This window comes from Plectrocnemia conspersa, unplaced genomic scaffold (assembly GCF_051122295.1).
Source record: "Plectrocnemia conspersa isolate PC_06_02 unplaced genomic scaffold, ASM5112229v1 ptg000008l, whole genome shotgun sequence".
Classification (NCBI taxonomy): Eukaryota; Metazoa; Arthropoda; class Insecta; order Trichoptera; family Polycentropodidae; genus Plectrocnemia; species Plectrocnemia conspersa.
This window is the reverse complement of record NW_028277172.1, coordinates 7,771,888-7,786,595: the sequence shown is the minus strand read 5'-3', so window position 1 is coordinate 7,786,595 and position 14,708 is coordinate 7,771,888. Positions and strand designations below refer to the sequence as shown.

The 14,708-nt window shown below is 36.2% G+C and overlaps 1 protein-coding gene across 6 annotated transcripts in view; it reads left to right on the top strand.

The window, feature by feature from the left end:
• grh (grainy head) overlaps positions 1-14,708 on the top strand; it is a 185,228-nt gene that overhangs the window by 88,616 nt on the left and 81,904 nt on the right. For 2 of the 6 annotated variants that reach the window (XM_088190923.1, XM_088190922.1), the window contains exons 2-5: positions 10,379-10,594; positions 13,193-13,388; positions 13,526-13,852; positions 13,979-14,160. In XM_088190923.1, the coding sequence (XP_088047049.1) occupies positions 10,379-10,594; positions 13,193-13,388; positions 13,526-13,852; positions 13,979-14,160 (921 nt within the window). The remainder of the gene's footprint in view (positions 1-10,378; positions 10,595-13,192; positions 13,389-13,525; positions 13,853-13,978; positions 14,161-14,708) is intronic. The other 4 variants (XM_088190925.1, XM_088190924.1, XM_088190927.1 and 1 more) reach the window with 2 other exon arrangements.

Here is a 14,708-nt window from a genome sequence, read left to right as displayed (position 1 = left end):
ATTTCAGTCTGCTGTCTCATTACTTACTCAAAAATTTGCCGGTTGTAACGCATTATGCTGACGCTTGTCATGTTACATCAGTCATGTTAGTCCTATTTCTTCCTACTTTACGATCCAAAACTAGCCATTATTATATAAATATAATTCTGATCGAACATCACAGTTTAGGTTTTTCTTGATTTTACTTATCTCACAGATGAATAACGTAATAAATAAAAATAAAATTTATTTTTCTAGCACGCTCTTCGGTCAAATTTTGTTCGTTGACGATGTAACTAGCTCACGTCGGAGAGTTTATACACTCACTAGTTAAAGCATAAATTATCTAGAGAAAGTATACATGAAATGTAGCATTGAAATTTTTGATTAAAACTCATAGTTAGTGCATCCGTTGTCTACACTCATCAATTTGTTTATCATTACTTCGATTTATTTAATTAATAAGTATAAAAAATAATTTTTATAAATGATATGTTGCCCTATTGTCGTTGAAACCCAATTTGACAGTTGCGAAACGTCTATTTGTTATTTAAACACAAACCTAACATAAAAAGGTTCTAAAACTATAGTTAGTTTTAGAACTTTTTGGTTAGATTTGGGTTTGCACATTTTGGAATAGGTGATTTATCATCCTACAATTATTCATTGAAAAAAAGCATATTAAAGCATATTCGTAAAATTGTATTGTACATGTATAAATTTTGAAAAATATTAAAAAATGTTTTTAACTCAAATTTAAATAAGTGTGAGCATTTTTTTTATAAAAAGCACGAATAGAGCAGCACTTATCAATGAAATTATATTTTCACTAGTAGGAATATATGTATATCTAACTGTGAAAATGTATTCCGATATGAATTCACTGGAATACATGTGAAAATATATTTTCACCTATTAAATTATTGCTTTTAATCATTTGCTTAAATATCAGATTTCGGCAACTAACGAGTAAAAATAAAATAAAATTACATGTAATAGAAAAAAGCATATATTTTAAATGAACACAATATTGAAAAAATAATAACTATAAAACTCCCTCTTTTTTATTTTGCAAAATTTATTTTCTTATATTTACTATTTATAATAATCTAAAGCTGACAATAAAGCAGTAGGGCAAAAATAATTTGTAATGATGTTATGATTTTTTTATTTCGTTTTCATTTTTAATATGTCTAAAATAATTTATTATCGTATCCACTGCAAAAAATAATAATGAAAAACACATGAACAGCAACTAAATGAGTCTTTTTGGCAGCGGATATAGTAAAAATATTTTTAAATCTACATAACATTATTGCTGTTGTAATGCTCAAAAATGTATACCATTAATTAGCTTTTACTAGACTATCAGAGGCTTACATTGTAGTTAATTGGCGCTGTATTGAGTTGTCTGTTCTTTATAGGCATTTAATGTTACCGTTAAAAATCAAGTAAGATACAATGTAAGAATTGCAAAGTTTGCGTAGGTAGGTAGACGCAAGTTGGACGTAATTTCCGAATCGAAAGACCAATTTAAGGCCGGTCGTCACGTCTGTCGAATGCCAAAAGGCAGAAACGTCTCATTATAAGGACTGCTGAGACAATTCAGCTCGTTACGTCTCAGCCGAGGTGTTCATTAAGAATGCAGAACAGAGCAGAAAAGACACCAATTACGCTTCGATCATAATTGCACTCAGCCGTCCGTCATCTGTCAAAAATATTGTCAAAGCGATTTAATTGCAAAAAAGAGCGCAGAAATTTCACCGCAAATTGGTCCGAATACATAAATGCATTCAACCCTCCTCTCCCCTTCCCTTCCCTCGTCATGCCAAATAAGGGAAGCGTCATATTTTAAACGGCATCTAAGCTCTCTAACGGAGATCTTGTTGTATAGCCATATCACGATGCAAATCAGGCAGATCGGCTCGAGAGATATCTCACTCGCGATCTGTGTGAAATCAGATATTCTCAAAATGTGATTTTCTCCCTTCTTCCGCATCGTCTCTTCGCAATTATTCTTCAACTCTATCGACACTCTTTACTCTGTGATTTATTTGCATGCAAGCAAAAATCCAAGCAAAATAAATTCTATGCAAAATATTGAGCAAGGTCGCTAGCTCGCACTATCAAAGTCAATAGGAGTGAAATAGTTTTCGGGTGCTAATCGGTAAAAAAATATTAATTGCCAATATCAGCTTCTTAAAAGTGATATGATTATATATTTAGATATATAGTCATTTGGGGAAGCAGGTGTGGACATTTGCCCGTATTTAAATTTGGCCAGAGAAATGTATGCATCTGTGATTTGCAGTGTATTTAAAAAAAATGTGTAGCAGCTTAAAATAATTATGTCGTTAAAGATTTTTATTTTATTTATTAATTTTAAATTATATATTATTTAAAATTTGTGATTTTATTGCTTTTAAAAAAAATTCATGTCATTTAATGAAATACTATGAATCTTAATTTAGATTAAAATATTTAAAAAACGACCACTGAATGGTTAACTATTGCCCCCTTCTGGAAAAGGTTAAAATTACGTCCATGGCCCTGTTTTAACCGATTAAAAAATAATAAAAGTGAGGTTAAACGTAATTATTATCAGTCTGTTATACAGTAGCCTGCGAGATAAGTATCAGATAATGACCAAATTGTCGGTGCGCGATTAATTCGCTACTATTTACAGATACTGTATCAGCGCTTTCTTTAATTACCGAAAATTGGTTTCGACCATTAAAGGATCCCGAGAAAGCCTGAGAAACTGCGACCGCAAAAATTAATTTGCGCAATTTTTCGTGCGATCAAGGGCGAGCGATTGAGGTTAAACGCAGCGAGAATTACACATTTTGGGACTTTCGTACATATATCATATCGCATCCTCATAAGAGTGGCGCTCGATTAACGAGCGCTATTTATCACGGTTAGTTTTTTTTCGGTTAGTTTAACCGCGGGTTAAACTGTTCATTGTTGGGCGGCGGTTAATTTATGGCTGTGTTTGCTCGCGTTGCGTGACTCCGATATTAATCGAAAATTAAATCGGCTCGCGAAAAGAGCTTTTAAAGAGTCGTTCTATATATGGAAGCGTTCGACAAACAAACGGACACTTTCTAAGAGGCTAATTTAGCTTTCCGATTTATAGGGCGTCGGTTGCGTAAGTCGAATTTCGTGCCGTTCGGAAGCTTTTTCGTGAGCGACTTTTGATTGACGCGTCCGTAAATGGTTTCCGCGTCGTGACTGACTATCTTCGATTAGCCGCCTACGCCAAAATAAAATATATTCCGTAAAAGATAAGACGCTTTAGGAATGCGACAGTTTCTCCCTTTATCGCTTCATCTCGTTCTATGTTAATTTACGATTGACAAATATTTATTCTTATTTTTTTACCATCGATGTTCAAAAAACTGATTTACACTCTTACATCCGCCCATCAAAGGTACGCATACGCTTAAGCATCTATCAGAAATAAAATCTAACACAACGCAGAATCCAATCAACTTTTAAATTGTTATTTTTTAATTGAAATATCAATCAATGATGAAGGTTGAAGTTAGGTCACATTTTTGAGCGTTACGTTATATATAGCTACATATAAATACATACCATTTAAAAAAGGTATATAAAACTTAGTTTTAACCTTTTATATTTTTTTATATATCACATTTAACCTATTATAAATATACGCAGCACTCTACTAGTGACTTTTTGACTGTTCTTATTACTTTATTTTTGGAACGCGCATTAAGAATATTAATGTATTCTTTAGCAGTACAGCGAAATCAAAGTCAAGAGCGCTTTTATTTATTTATTATTTATCATGCTATTTTTTGACACCTTTAAACTCGACAAATATTTGTTTTTATGTATACGTATATTTTGTATATTATTAATCACATAATCTTAATCATTACAGTATTTATCCATGAGAATAGAAAAACTACGAAAATTTAAACAGAATTATATTTATACAATAATCATTTATTTCGATCTCGTATTCGAGATAATTAAAAAAATAATAGAGTTCATGTGAGATTAAAACCCAAGTCATCATCAATTTATATCACTGATTTATGGCGGTGCTTAGATCTAAAATACATTACAAAAAAGTAGTAACTCTTATAAAAATATATAAATCAGAATGCGATTGCACTTCTTAAAACGTTTATTAACGTTGTATGATAGTTAAGTCCAAAACCTCTACAAATACAATTTAAATCATACGTTATTATCAGAAAATAAAATAATAATCATATCGATACTCAAATCTTAATAAACATATTACGTTTATTTACACACCAAATATAATAGTAACAATAACTGTAATATAAAATAATTTAATAAAATAAACTTCTCTAGTTGTTCAAAATACTGATATAAAAATTCTCATTAAATTCACTGTAAATAAAAAATAGTTATAGAAATGTTTATTTGTAGAAGTATTATATATTTACACTATTTGTTGTTAAGTCATTGGATAAATACAAATACATGTTGAATTCGCATCATCGCTAACAACAAATTACGCAAAAATTTATACAATAATTAACACTATACCAGCCGATGATACAACATGTGTGCCATTGTGTTAATTACTATCCTATGTTACCTACATTATTAGCTTATGTCACAACCTGTTTATTAATTAATTATTTTTAACAGAATACAAAGATTTGAAATAAAAAAATATTCGAAATGTTTTTTTCAATTGTTAACAAAAAAATATTCGAATTGTTTTTTTTTCAGTTGTTTTTTCAATTATTTCCTGCGAAGTGTGCCCGTATTTGCGCGTCTTGTATAGTGTTAAAACTTGAATAACCACATCAATAACTGCAGTGTTGTCTAACTGAAGCTTAAGGTAAAATGTTTAAATTCCAATTTTTAAAAGATTTTCGGTCCATTTCTATATGGTAATCGTCAAAGTTCTTGGATTAAAAATCCCATAGCGAATTAATATTTGAAAAAATATATTAATATTTTCAGTGTTTTTACACATATCGTTACATCCTTCACGCCGTATGACCAATCACAGTACAGAAATTTAACAGGGATGTAATTTCAGCTTTTTCCAGGGGAGGCAAAAGTTGGCCAGTCAATAGTCGTGTTTTTAATATTTTGATTTCATTGAGATACATAGTATTTCATTAAATGCATGCATTTTTCTGCCTAAATTCAAAGAGGTCTGTGCTTAGAATCCACGTCAAAAGCAATTAAACCGTGCTGTCGCCGTCGCTGTAAAAAAGTTCAGTTATCTAGCGTTCATATTGACTTTTATAACAATATTACGATTTTTTTATAAAAATAAGTGAGAATCAAATGAAGCACTAAACCAAATTTTGACCAATAGGAGAGCGCAAAAAACAATTATCTCTTCTCAGAAGTAAAAAATTCACGTCAATAGCAATAAAATCGCGCCGGCGCCATTGCAGTGGGAAAGCTCGTTACCGAGCGTTCCCACTGCAACGGTGCCGACACGATTTTATTGCTTTTGACGTGAATTTTCGACTTCTGAGAAGTGATAATTGTTTTGCGCCCTCCTATTGACCAAAATTCGGTTTGAATACATTTTAACTAATACTCTCATACCAGAAGTTCATAGTAATATCCATAAGAATAGCTATCATATTTTTAAAACATAGTCTAATTAGAAGTGCAGATAAACTATGGAGAAATATGCGAATTGAGACGTCTGTTTTTAATTTTTTCCGCTTATTTTCCTCTGAGAGTTGAGTTGTCTTAGTTTATATTTTAGACTTGCACTAATGCAAGTTCTAAAATTGTAATTAGTTTTAGATGTTTCATTAAGTCAAGTTGGATTTGCTTAATTTATGTAGGTTAGGTTTGGGTTTGAACAGCAAATGTATGCTTCGCAACGGTAAAATTGAGTTTCAGAGAGTAGAACAGTATATAATTTCAGATAAATTATATTTTTACTAGTAGTAATATACACATATCTACTGGTAAAAATGTATTTGGACTTCAACTAGTGAAAATATATTTTCAATTGTATAAATATATATCTATCGGTGAAAATGTATTCTGATATAATTTCATTGAAATTATTTATTTTTAAAAATATTTTTTGGGATAGATTCGAAACTGTTTTTTTTTAATTTTCTTTGAGATATAACCTGAAAGTTTTTGGTTTAGAATCAAGGACGTAATTTTATTTTTTTCAAGTGATCGTTAATTTGATTTCATTAAAATTCTTTCAAAGGGGGGAGATGTCTTCCCCCCCCCTTCATGAAAAAAAATGTTTTTAATAATTCATATAAACAAAAGTCAATGTTCGTATGTATGTGCCCTATAGACTCAAAAACTACTGGACTGATTTTGCTGAAAATTTCACAGTTTGTTTTTATTAGTGCCAGTAGTGTTTAAAGAATAGTTTAAATGAAATCCTATATGCTGTTGTTTTTACAGTGTTGTCGCATTCAAACGCACTCGTGATAATTTTGACGTCATATCACATCGCTACTGTCGTATTTTAAATTAATATCACAAGGTCAATCGTTGCAACTATGTTGATTGAATTTATTGAATCTTATGCATGCTCTCGTGTAGAAAAATCAAGCGATTTGTTTTTATATGCGCTAAATTGAAAGATGAGCGGTATTAAAATTCCAACCGATACACAACAATGATTTTTTTCTTTACGGAATTTCAAGAATATCCCAGACGTCTGCCAAATCTTTGTCTGTCTTAAAATTAAATATTTGTAGTGTCGTAGTGATATTAAATGCCCTTTCAAGACTCCAACTGATTTTTTTCTCTGGAGATTTTTAATGACAGTCCAATTGAAATAAAATAATCAAGAACAAATAGCTGCTATTTCACTCGCAATGTGCTAGCAAGTTTCTACAAATTTAAAAAATGTTTGCAACGCGATGGTGTACACTTAGCTAATGTTATTTTTAAGATATAATTTTCGCGAATGTTTACTTTAAAATGAATTTTAATTAAAATCGATATGATTTTTAGTTTTTTTTAATAATTTATTCCAAAGCGTTTATGGCCCACCCGTATATTATATAAGATCTATATTTTATTAATATGGAGAAACATAGTTTATATTAAACCTTGTGAAATTTTATCATTAAGAATCGCGTAGATACTACACGATTTCACACCGCGAGAAGAATAGGAACACTTGCAGTATACAAACATACATCTGTGCTACTTTGTGTTTATTTTACTAGGACCTTCGGTGATTTGGTGCGCGTAGAAAGAATTTCAGTTGATACAGTTGCCGTTCGTGACTTTCTCCGCCGTAATAAGTAGCGAAGATCCCGATAAGGCGAGAGGAGGTCGTCGATGTTTGGCTGAAAGGTCAAGTGCTCGCGGAAAAAGCGGCCGCAGAGAACCGGTCCGGTAGCCCTGTTCTAATACATAATGTGAAAAAATGCCGCGTTACGAGATGCGGCGGCGGAAGGTCGCGTCCGAAATGATGAAAATAAACAAAGAATAGCACGTGGACGGACCGGTACTACAATAACTGGTTATAAACAAAACGGAACTGAGCGGTCAAAGGACGGAACGGGTTATACCGGATCCGCCCTTGCACCGACGCGCCGCATAGCGCATGCCACCCCCTGCCGAAACCTGAAAAACCCGAACTGCACCGCGACAGGTTGCTTTGGCAAATTCTAATGGAGCACGTGCGCCGAGCCGATAAAGGGTTAACGAACCGAGACTGGTTCCGAATCCGATTCCATATTTGTTTTCATCGCCCACAAAACTCTACCGATCTACGCTAATATGGATTGTTTTTGTTTATTTATATGAATGTTCAACGTTTCGTTTTGTTTCTATCTTACGGCTACATATTATTCACTTACATCATTATTATTATTATTATTATTATCAGCTCGGCATTCAATATTGTCGACTTCGCGCGAGAAAGGTTAACGGTCAAAGAAGCTGTCATGTCGCGTCAATCCGGAATCGATGAAAAGAACCCAAATCAATCGAATTGTCGCGCTCTTTGCCCATAATCGAACACTTGACCTTTACATTTCGCGTCCGAAATTGCAAAAAAATGACCTCTCAGCCCCTCAATGCAGCAGTTTTCAGCCGCCGAACAATGCCTTATTGAGAGCTCCATTGTGTAGCCGAAGCGACGTAGAAGGACATAAAAAAAATGGCAACATGTGTCGTTCATTGTTTGTAAATATAAGGGATGAATTATTTCTCTGGATATATTCCGTATTTAAATTTATCGACTTTTTGTAATTATTATCAAAAGCGGGGGACAATCGGCGCTCCTTCTCCGTGCCGCGTTTTTATACGACGATATTATATAAGCTCCATTGAGCGGAATCCCTCTCGGCTATAAAAAAGAGAAGGTTCTTTAGATACTTGTATACAAAAGAATATATTTTTACTTCGTTTATGATGAGTTTTTGGGGTTAAACACAATGCGGGAATCGTGTAGGACGGGTGATGCTCACAAAGACTCCAGAAGGTCCCACTCGACTCGAATTATATAACATAATATTAGAATCGTCGTAAATACTCGGATAGACTTCTGTTCAATGGGAATAAATTATCAATGTTAAATCGTAATCTATAGCACTGAAAAAATGCATGCGAAATATTTTAATAATTTATTTAGTTAACATAGATAATTTTTAAATTAAACAAATTTTTATTTTTATCGATTTGCTACGGACTTCTGATATGAGAGTATTGGTTTAAAGTTATTCAAACCGAATTTTATTCAGTAGGAGGGCGCAAAAACAATTATCACTTCTCAGAAGTCAAAAATTCATGTCAAAAGCAATAAAATCGTGTCGGTGCCGTCGCAGTGGGAACGCTCGTTTCCGTTATTAATATTTAATGTTACTTGAATTTCTAATATAAAACTTTTATCTGTATGATTTTTTTTAATGAATTATGTTTTTTTTAAATAGATTATGCTGGATTAGGCTTGCTAGCAAACTCAGCTAAGATATTTAGAAAATTTTATAAAAAGTTTATTGATGATAGGATTACAATTGCGAAATTTTCAAAACAATGTGGTTTTGGAGGTCTCTTGTTTATAGTCGATGGTACTTGAAATTGCACTGATTTTTTTCTGAAGTCGCGCTTTGAGTTTTTTTATTATTAGTTTTTTTTTTAAAAAAAATCACTGTGTCATATGTTTATGTCCTTAAAAACCTTAATATAGCAATGTTTATTTATTTTATTTAAATTTCTATTATAGCAAATTTTTGCTCTATTTAATTTTCTATGATTGGATTTTTTTTGTAGCCATATCATGAATCAGTCTAAAATAAAAAATACCCTTTATTGTGAGCTTTAAATTCAGATTATATATTACATTCAAAATGTGTGTTTATTAGAAGAATTATGCTGATTACAAAAAGTCATATTTTTAGAATAATAATTTCCATTCTAAAATTTTAATGTAGAGATCAAAACTCAACTTTACTGCGCAAAGCATAGCTTTTAAAATAAATAAAAATACATTCATAATATTAGCACCTATTTAAAAAACGAGTTAATGATACAGCTGACGCTAGCTTATAACTCAACATATTGTTGTATAATATAATAAATATACAAAATAAAAAATGTCATATCACAGTTAAATAATTTATAATCGTCACTCACCCGTTCTATTCTATGTTAGTATATCTCAATGAATATGGAGGATAGGAATATATTACTCTCTCAGACCGATCCAAAAGTTGCTATGGTTCGAGTGAGATTGTTGAGGTCATTCTAGTTTTAAAGCAGTTTTGCCACTGGGCGACTCACTTATGAATGAAACTAGTTTGGAGAATCTTCACCTTTAACTGGTAGAATGCAGAAACTACAGGCGTACTTGTTTTTTTTATCGAATCTACATATGGTCGTACTCCTGTTTGGATTTTATCCGTATCATTTTCACAGGCGCTTAATTCATTATCGCCGTAAAGAATCATTCAGATATTTCAGAGAATCCAGGTGGTCTTTTAATTTAATCCGCATAGATCTAAGCGTGTAATTTTCTCGCTTAACCGCCGTTTTGAGGTGTGAATCGCTAAACGACGGCAATTTTTCGCTAGCCGTACACGTATTCTCCTCGGTCCGTTAAAGCGCGATAATTGCCGCTGTTTGTTTTGAACGAGTCGCGTTTTTTGGTATGTGAGGCTAATGGTGCGAATCGAGGCGTGTAATCTACCTAGGCGTAATCGTGTCAATTTTTATGGCGTCTAATTGAATCGTTACTCTTACTTCAGACCTGTAATTTGGACCGTTTTTCCGACATATTAATTGCCCGCGCGGAATCGATAATATCACCTTATTTTTACTTTTACAATTATTTTTTAATAACGCGCCATTTTAAAATTTCTTATTACTAAAAAAATTGAAGACTGTTCTTTTATAATGTTTTTTTAACGCGCTTTATACGTTTCAGAAGACGCAGAGATCTACCCGAGAGAGTGATGCAGGCTGGCGAATGGAGAAGCAGCGGCGCCGACCACCCTCTACTGCTCGAGGGCAGCGGGGGCTCGGACCAGGCCTCTTCTGACGGCCCTCCGACGCTCCTCTACGACTACTACAAGCTGCCTCCCCTTCCGCCCACCCAGCAGATCATCACCACCAAGGACGCGAAATTCGCCGACATCTGGCCGTGAGTCTGCGCCCGACGATCTCCTCCGGATCGTCGGATACTAACTTTGCTCCTTTCAGCTACGTCTCTCCCGACTCTCACGCTAGATTTGTCTCACGCGTCGTTAACCCTCCGCAAGGGCGCGTCAAGAATAACAAATAATAAAAATTTAAATTAAATACTCGATAAATCACGCGCCCGGAGTTGTATGCGCGAAATCGGAGTATGCGACGGGTGCATACTAATCGCTCGCATGAATGCGGAAGGTTGTTAACAACCCGAATCGAGCAAATGGGGCATGAAAAGCTTCGATAGCTCCAGGGGCGATGCTCTTTTCGATATGCAAATGTGTATCTTTTCACCCCTCGCCTACGCGGTAGCTTCCTTTCGTCGAACTGAACAAGTGTTTCTAGCTTTCGAATCTCATATAAGATCGTTCTTGACAACAGGCAATTTTTTCTGATAATATAAGATATGGCAGATTATATATTACTAACATGTGCAATATAATCTGTTACATTTTATAATAACATGTTGGTTAAGTGGTTCTAAAGTAGTATTAAACAATAGGAAATATTGCAATAAAATTTTACTTAATTCTTATCTTCAATTTTTTTTTAAATATAATATAATAATAAAAACAGCTTCGCTTCTCTCTAAATTTGTTAAGCATATGTTATAAATCATGTGTAATTTTACGTTGGATTTACAATACAAATATCCGTAAATAAATGTAGTGAATTAGAACGCGCGATATAGTAAAAGAATCTATAGCTTCCTATATAATAAGAAATTGTTATCATATTGAGAAACATAACGATTCTTTCGAAAATAATGTGTTTTAATCAATCGGGCTATAGTGGGAGTATGGGAGATTGCTTATATACAGTGCCGTAGCTAGAGTAGTTTGCACCTGGGCCAAATCGATATTTGGCCCCTTTAGCTTATTTTATTTTTAATGTTATTGACATAAGTTTTCACTGCAGCAAAAATTGAACAGTAAATATAATAATTTTATCAAGATAAATCATTGATAAAAAATAATTAAAAACTATCAATTAAAGATTATTTTTTTCTGATTTCCTGATTCAAAATCATTTTTTTATAATGTTTCTTTTTTAATGCAAAGAAGGACCAAATTACTGAGATGACCTTATCTCGCTTTTTACTGGGAAGTGCGCCTGTCATTTTTTTTAATATTTAGATTTTAAACGGCAGGACTTTTAATGAGTCACATGTTATTACTCTTCACGCATCATATCTCTTTTAAAAAAATAATATAGAATATTAAGTTTACTGATAAATGAAGCTTGTACAATAATATTTAATATTAAAAAAAAAATGTAAGTAATTCGTTATTCGAATATTTTTTCCTTTGATTTTTTAGAGATTGACTGTATACTGAGAACAATTTATCCATAAACTTCTGAAAATTAAATCGCGCCGTTGCCGTCATCAGGACATCGTCGTCTATCTTTGTAGGTTTTCTACATCCAGGATTATTCTTTGACTTTTACGGGTATCTAATGAATCACCTTTTTACTAGCCCTTGTACAAAAATTACGTGGTTTTTTAATATGAGATGAAATGATTTATACTACATGTTTATACACATTCACATAATAAAGCAAATAAGAAGCATTTAAAATTAGCGCTGTAGACAATATTATATAAACAACTTAAAACCGATATAGATGAAAAATTTTTAGCAAAATATTCAGAGTTGCAAAAAAATTCTTGACACATTTATCTGATTTAAAATTTTGATACAAAATCAAAAATTTTTATATTTAAAAAAACTTGAAACTACTATTTTTTTAATTATAGTAAAACAATTTTTTTTCTCGCTACCATTTCTGTGGGCTTGACACCACGATTTTATTGCTTATGACGTAGATTTTAAGGACGTCATTTGGGAAGGAAGAGGACACGTAGGGGCATTCCCCCCCCCCCATTGATTTTATCCAAAAAAATGCATGTCATTTAATGAAATTCCATAAAACTTATTAAAATCGAAATATTAAAAAAACATCTTTGATTGACCAACCTGAAATGATGTCCCTGATTCTAAGCCAGAAATGTCAGGTTTTTCCTCAAAGAAAATGTAAAAATAATATCACGAAAATATTTTTTTAATATTCAGTAAAATAATATTGAAATATATTTTCACCGGTAGATATATATTTCTACTGGCGAAATTATATGATGTTCTAAATTGTCTCAATTTAGTATATTTGGTGTTCAAACCCTATGATTAGTTTTAGAACTTTCATTAAATCCAAAATACAAACTAAGCCAACTCAATATCTTTATAAGTAATAAACATACATTTAGTTATATTCTCATATAGTACTAGTTCGACGCATGGGGCAAACCTTAGAGAAAGAATCGTTGTTATGAATAGAAATATGAGCATATTGTAAATGCAACGTAATATTCCGCGCGCGAATGGAACTGCGTTCCCGTTTGCACGAACGCGATGCCGCTCGGTGAGGCGCTCGGCGCCGAATCGAAGGTCGCGTCGCGTACGAAGCGCACGAAGCGCGCGGAGAGAGCGGGAGAGTGGGGAGAGGCGTGTCGAAGCGAACGCTCGACCAATGAACGCGTTGCGCGCTGCAGGGGGAGGAGTTCCGGGGCGGAGCTGACGGCGGCCGAGCTGCAGGGGCTGCTGAGCGGCGGCAGCGAGGGCGCGGTGAAGCGCGAGCCGGAAGACCTGAGCCGCAAGGTGCCTCACGCGCACGACCGACCGACGCACGCGCACGCGCACAACCACCGCGCGCACTCCCCTGCCGGAGCTCACCGGGACCGCGACAAGGTGCGCTCAGTTTCCGCGAGGCGTCCGCGGGCGTCGCACGCGCGTTCTTTCCGTTTCGCGAGCGGCATGCGGCCCTAGCCGTGGCCGACCTGTGGACTCCGGCCTCGGGGGCCGGCCTGACCGACTGGATGTTGCAGGAGGGCCGCGCAGCCTCGCCGCAGCCGGACATGTACCAGGGCCAGATGTTCGCCGGCTCGGGCCAGACCTCTCCGGCGCAGGCCTACCAGGACCAGTACGCGCAGTACCGAGGACCCTCGTTCGCTGCGGAGCCCTACTACCGGGAGTACTTCGCCGAGGCGCAGCCTTACCAGCGCGCGCCGCAGCTCTACGAGGAGGCGCCGCAGGAGCGCTACGCCAGACCCTACGCCAAGGCCGCGGCCGGCCTGACAGTGGACCTGCCCTCTCCCGACAGCGGCATCGGCGCCGACGCCGTCACCCCCAGGGAGCAGCCCAGCGCCCACCAGGTGAGACCCGCCCGCGCGACACCCCAAGTGCGACGCCTCTCGGTCCGCCCCAGTTCGCCCCAGTGCGACCCGCACTGTAAATCCCGCAGCCCGCCCTTCGTTCACGCGACCCGCCCTTCGTTGCAGTCGTTCGAGTACGCGGAGCTGTGTCAGCAGGGTGCAGCGGGTGGCGCGGCCGTCGCGGGGGCCCTCGAGAGCGGAGGACTCGGCCCCCGCGCGCAGCCCAGCCCCGGATCGGCCGGCAGATCCAGACCCTGGCACGACTTCGGCCGCCAGAACGACGCCGACAAGATCCAGATACCCAAACTGTGAGTACCTACCACCGATCGCCGAACGGATCGACGGTGTCAGTGCAGACCGCAACGCAGTTCCGATTCGCCAAAAATAATTTAACAAAAACCGTCTACGGACACCGTCGATCTACCATACCTACAAATAAACTAATCGCTCTTTCCCTCGTTCGCACGCTCGCCCAGGAAGGAGTCGGGTAAGTCGAATTCGGCGACACGAAAAACCCATTAGCTAATCCTGATTGACACGGGCCCTTACATTAGTTAAAGTCCGGCGTAGGTGAGGAAACCGCAGATTTGCATCCGACTCGATTAATTCTCTCTCGCCGTTACCTGTCCCGCAGCTGCGACAGTCCAGTGGGCGTTTATTTAACGGTTCGACTTTAACTAACCCTCTTCCGGCAAACTCGATCACTCTCGATGCGGTGGGCGGGATTGCCGACGAACCGCCTTCCGGTGGCTGCGAATATCGATCGTTTAACGCACAATTCTAGATAAATCGGTAGGCGTAGGCGCGTCGAATGATCGTTCATTTTTTTTCTTTGATTTAGAATTGTTTTTCACGC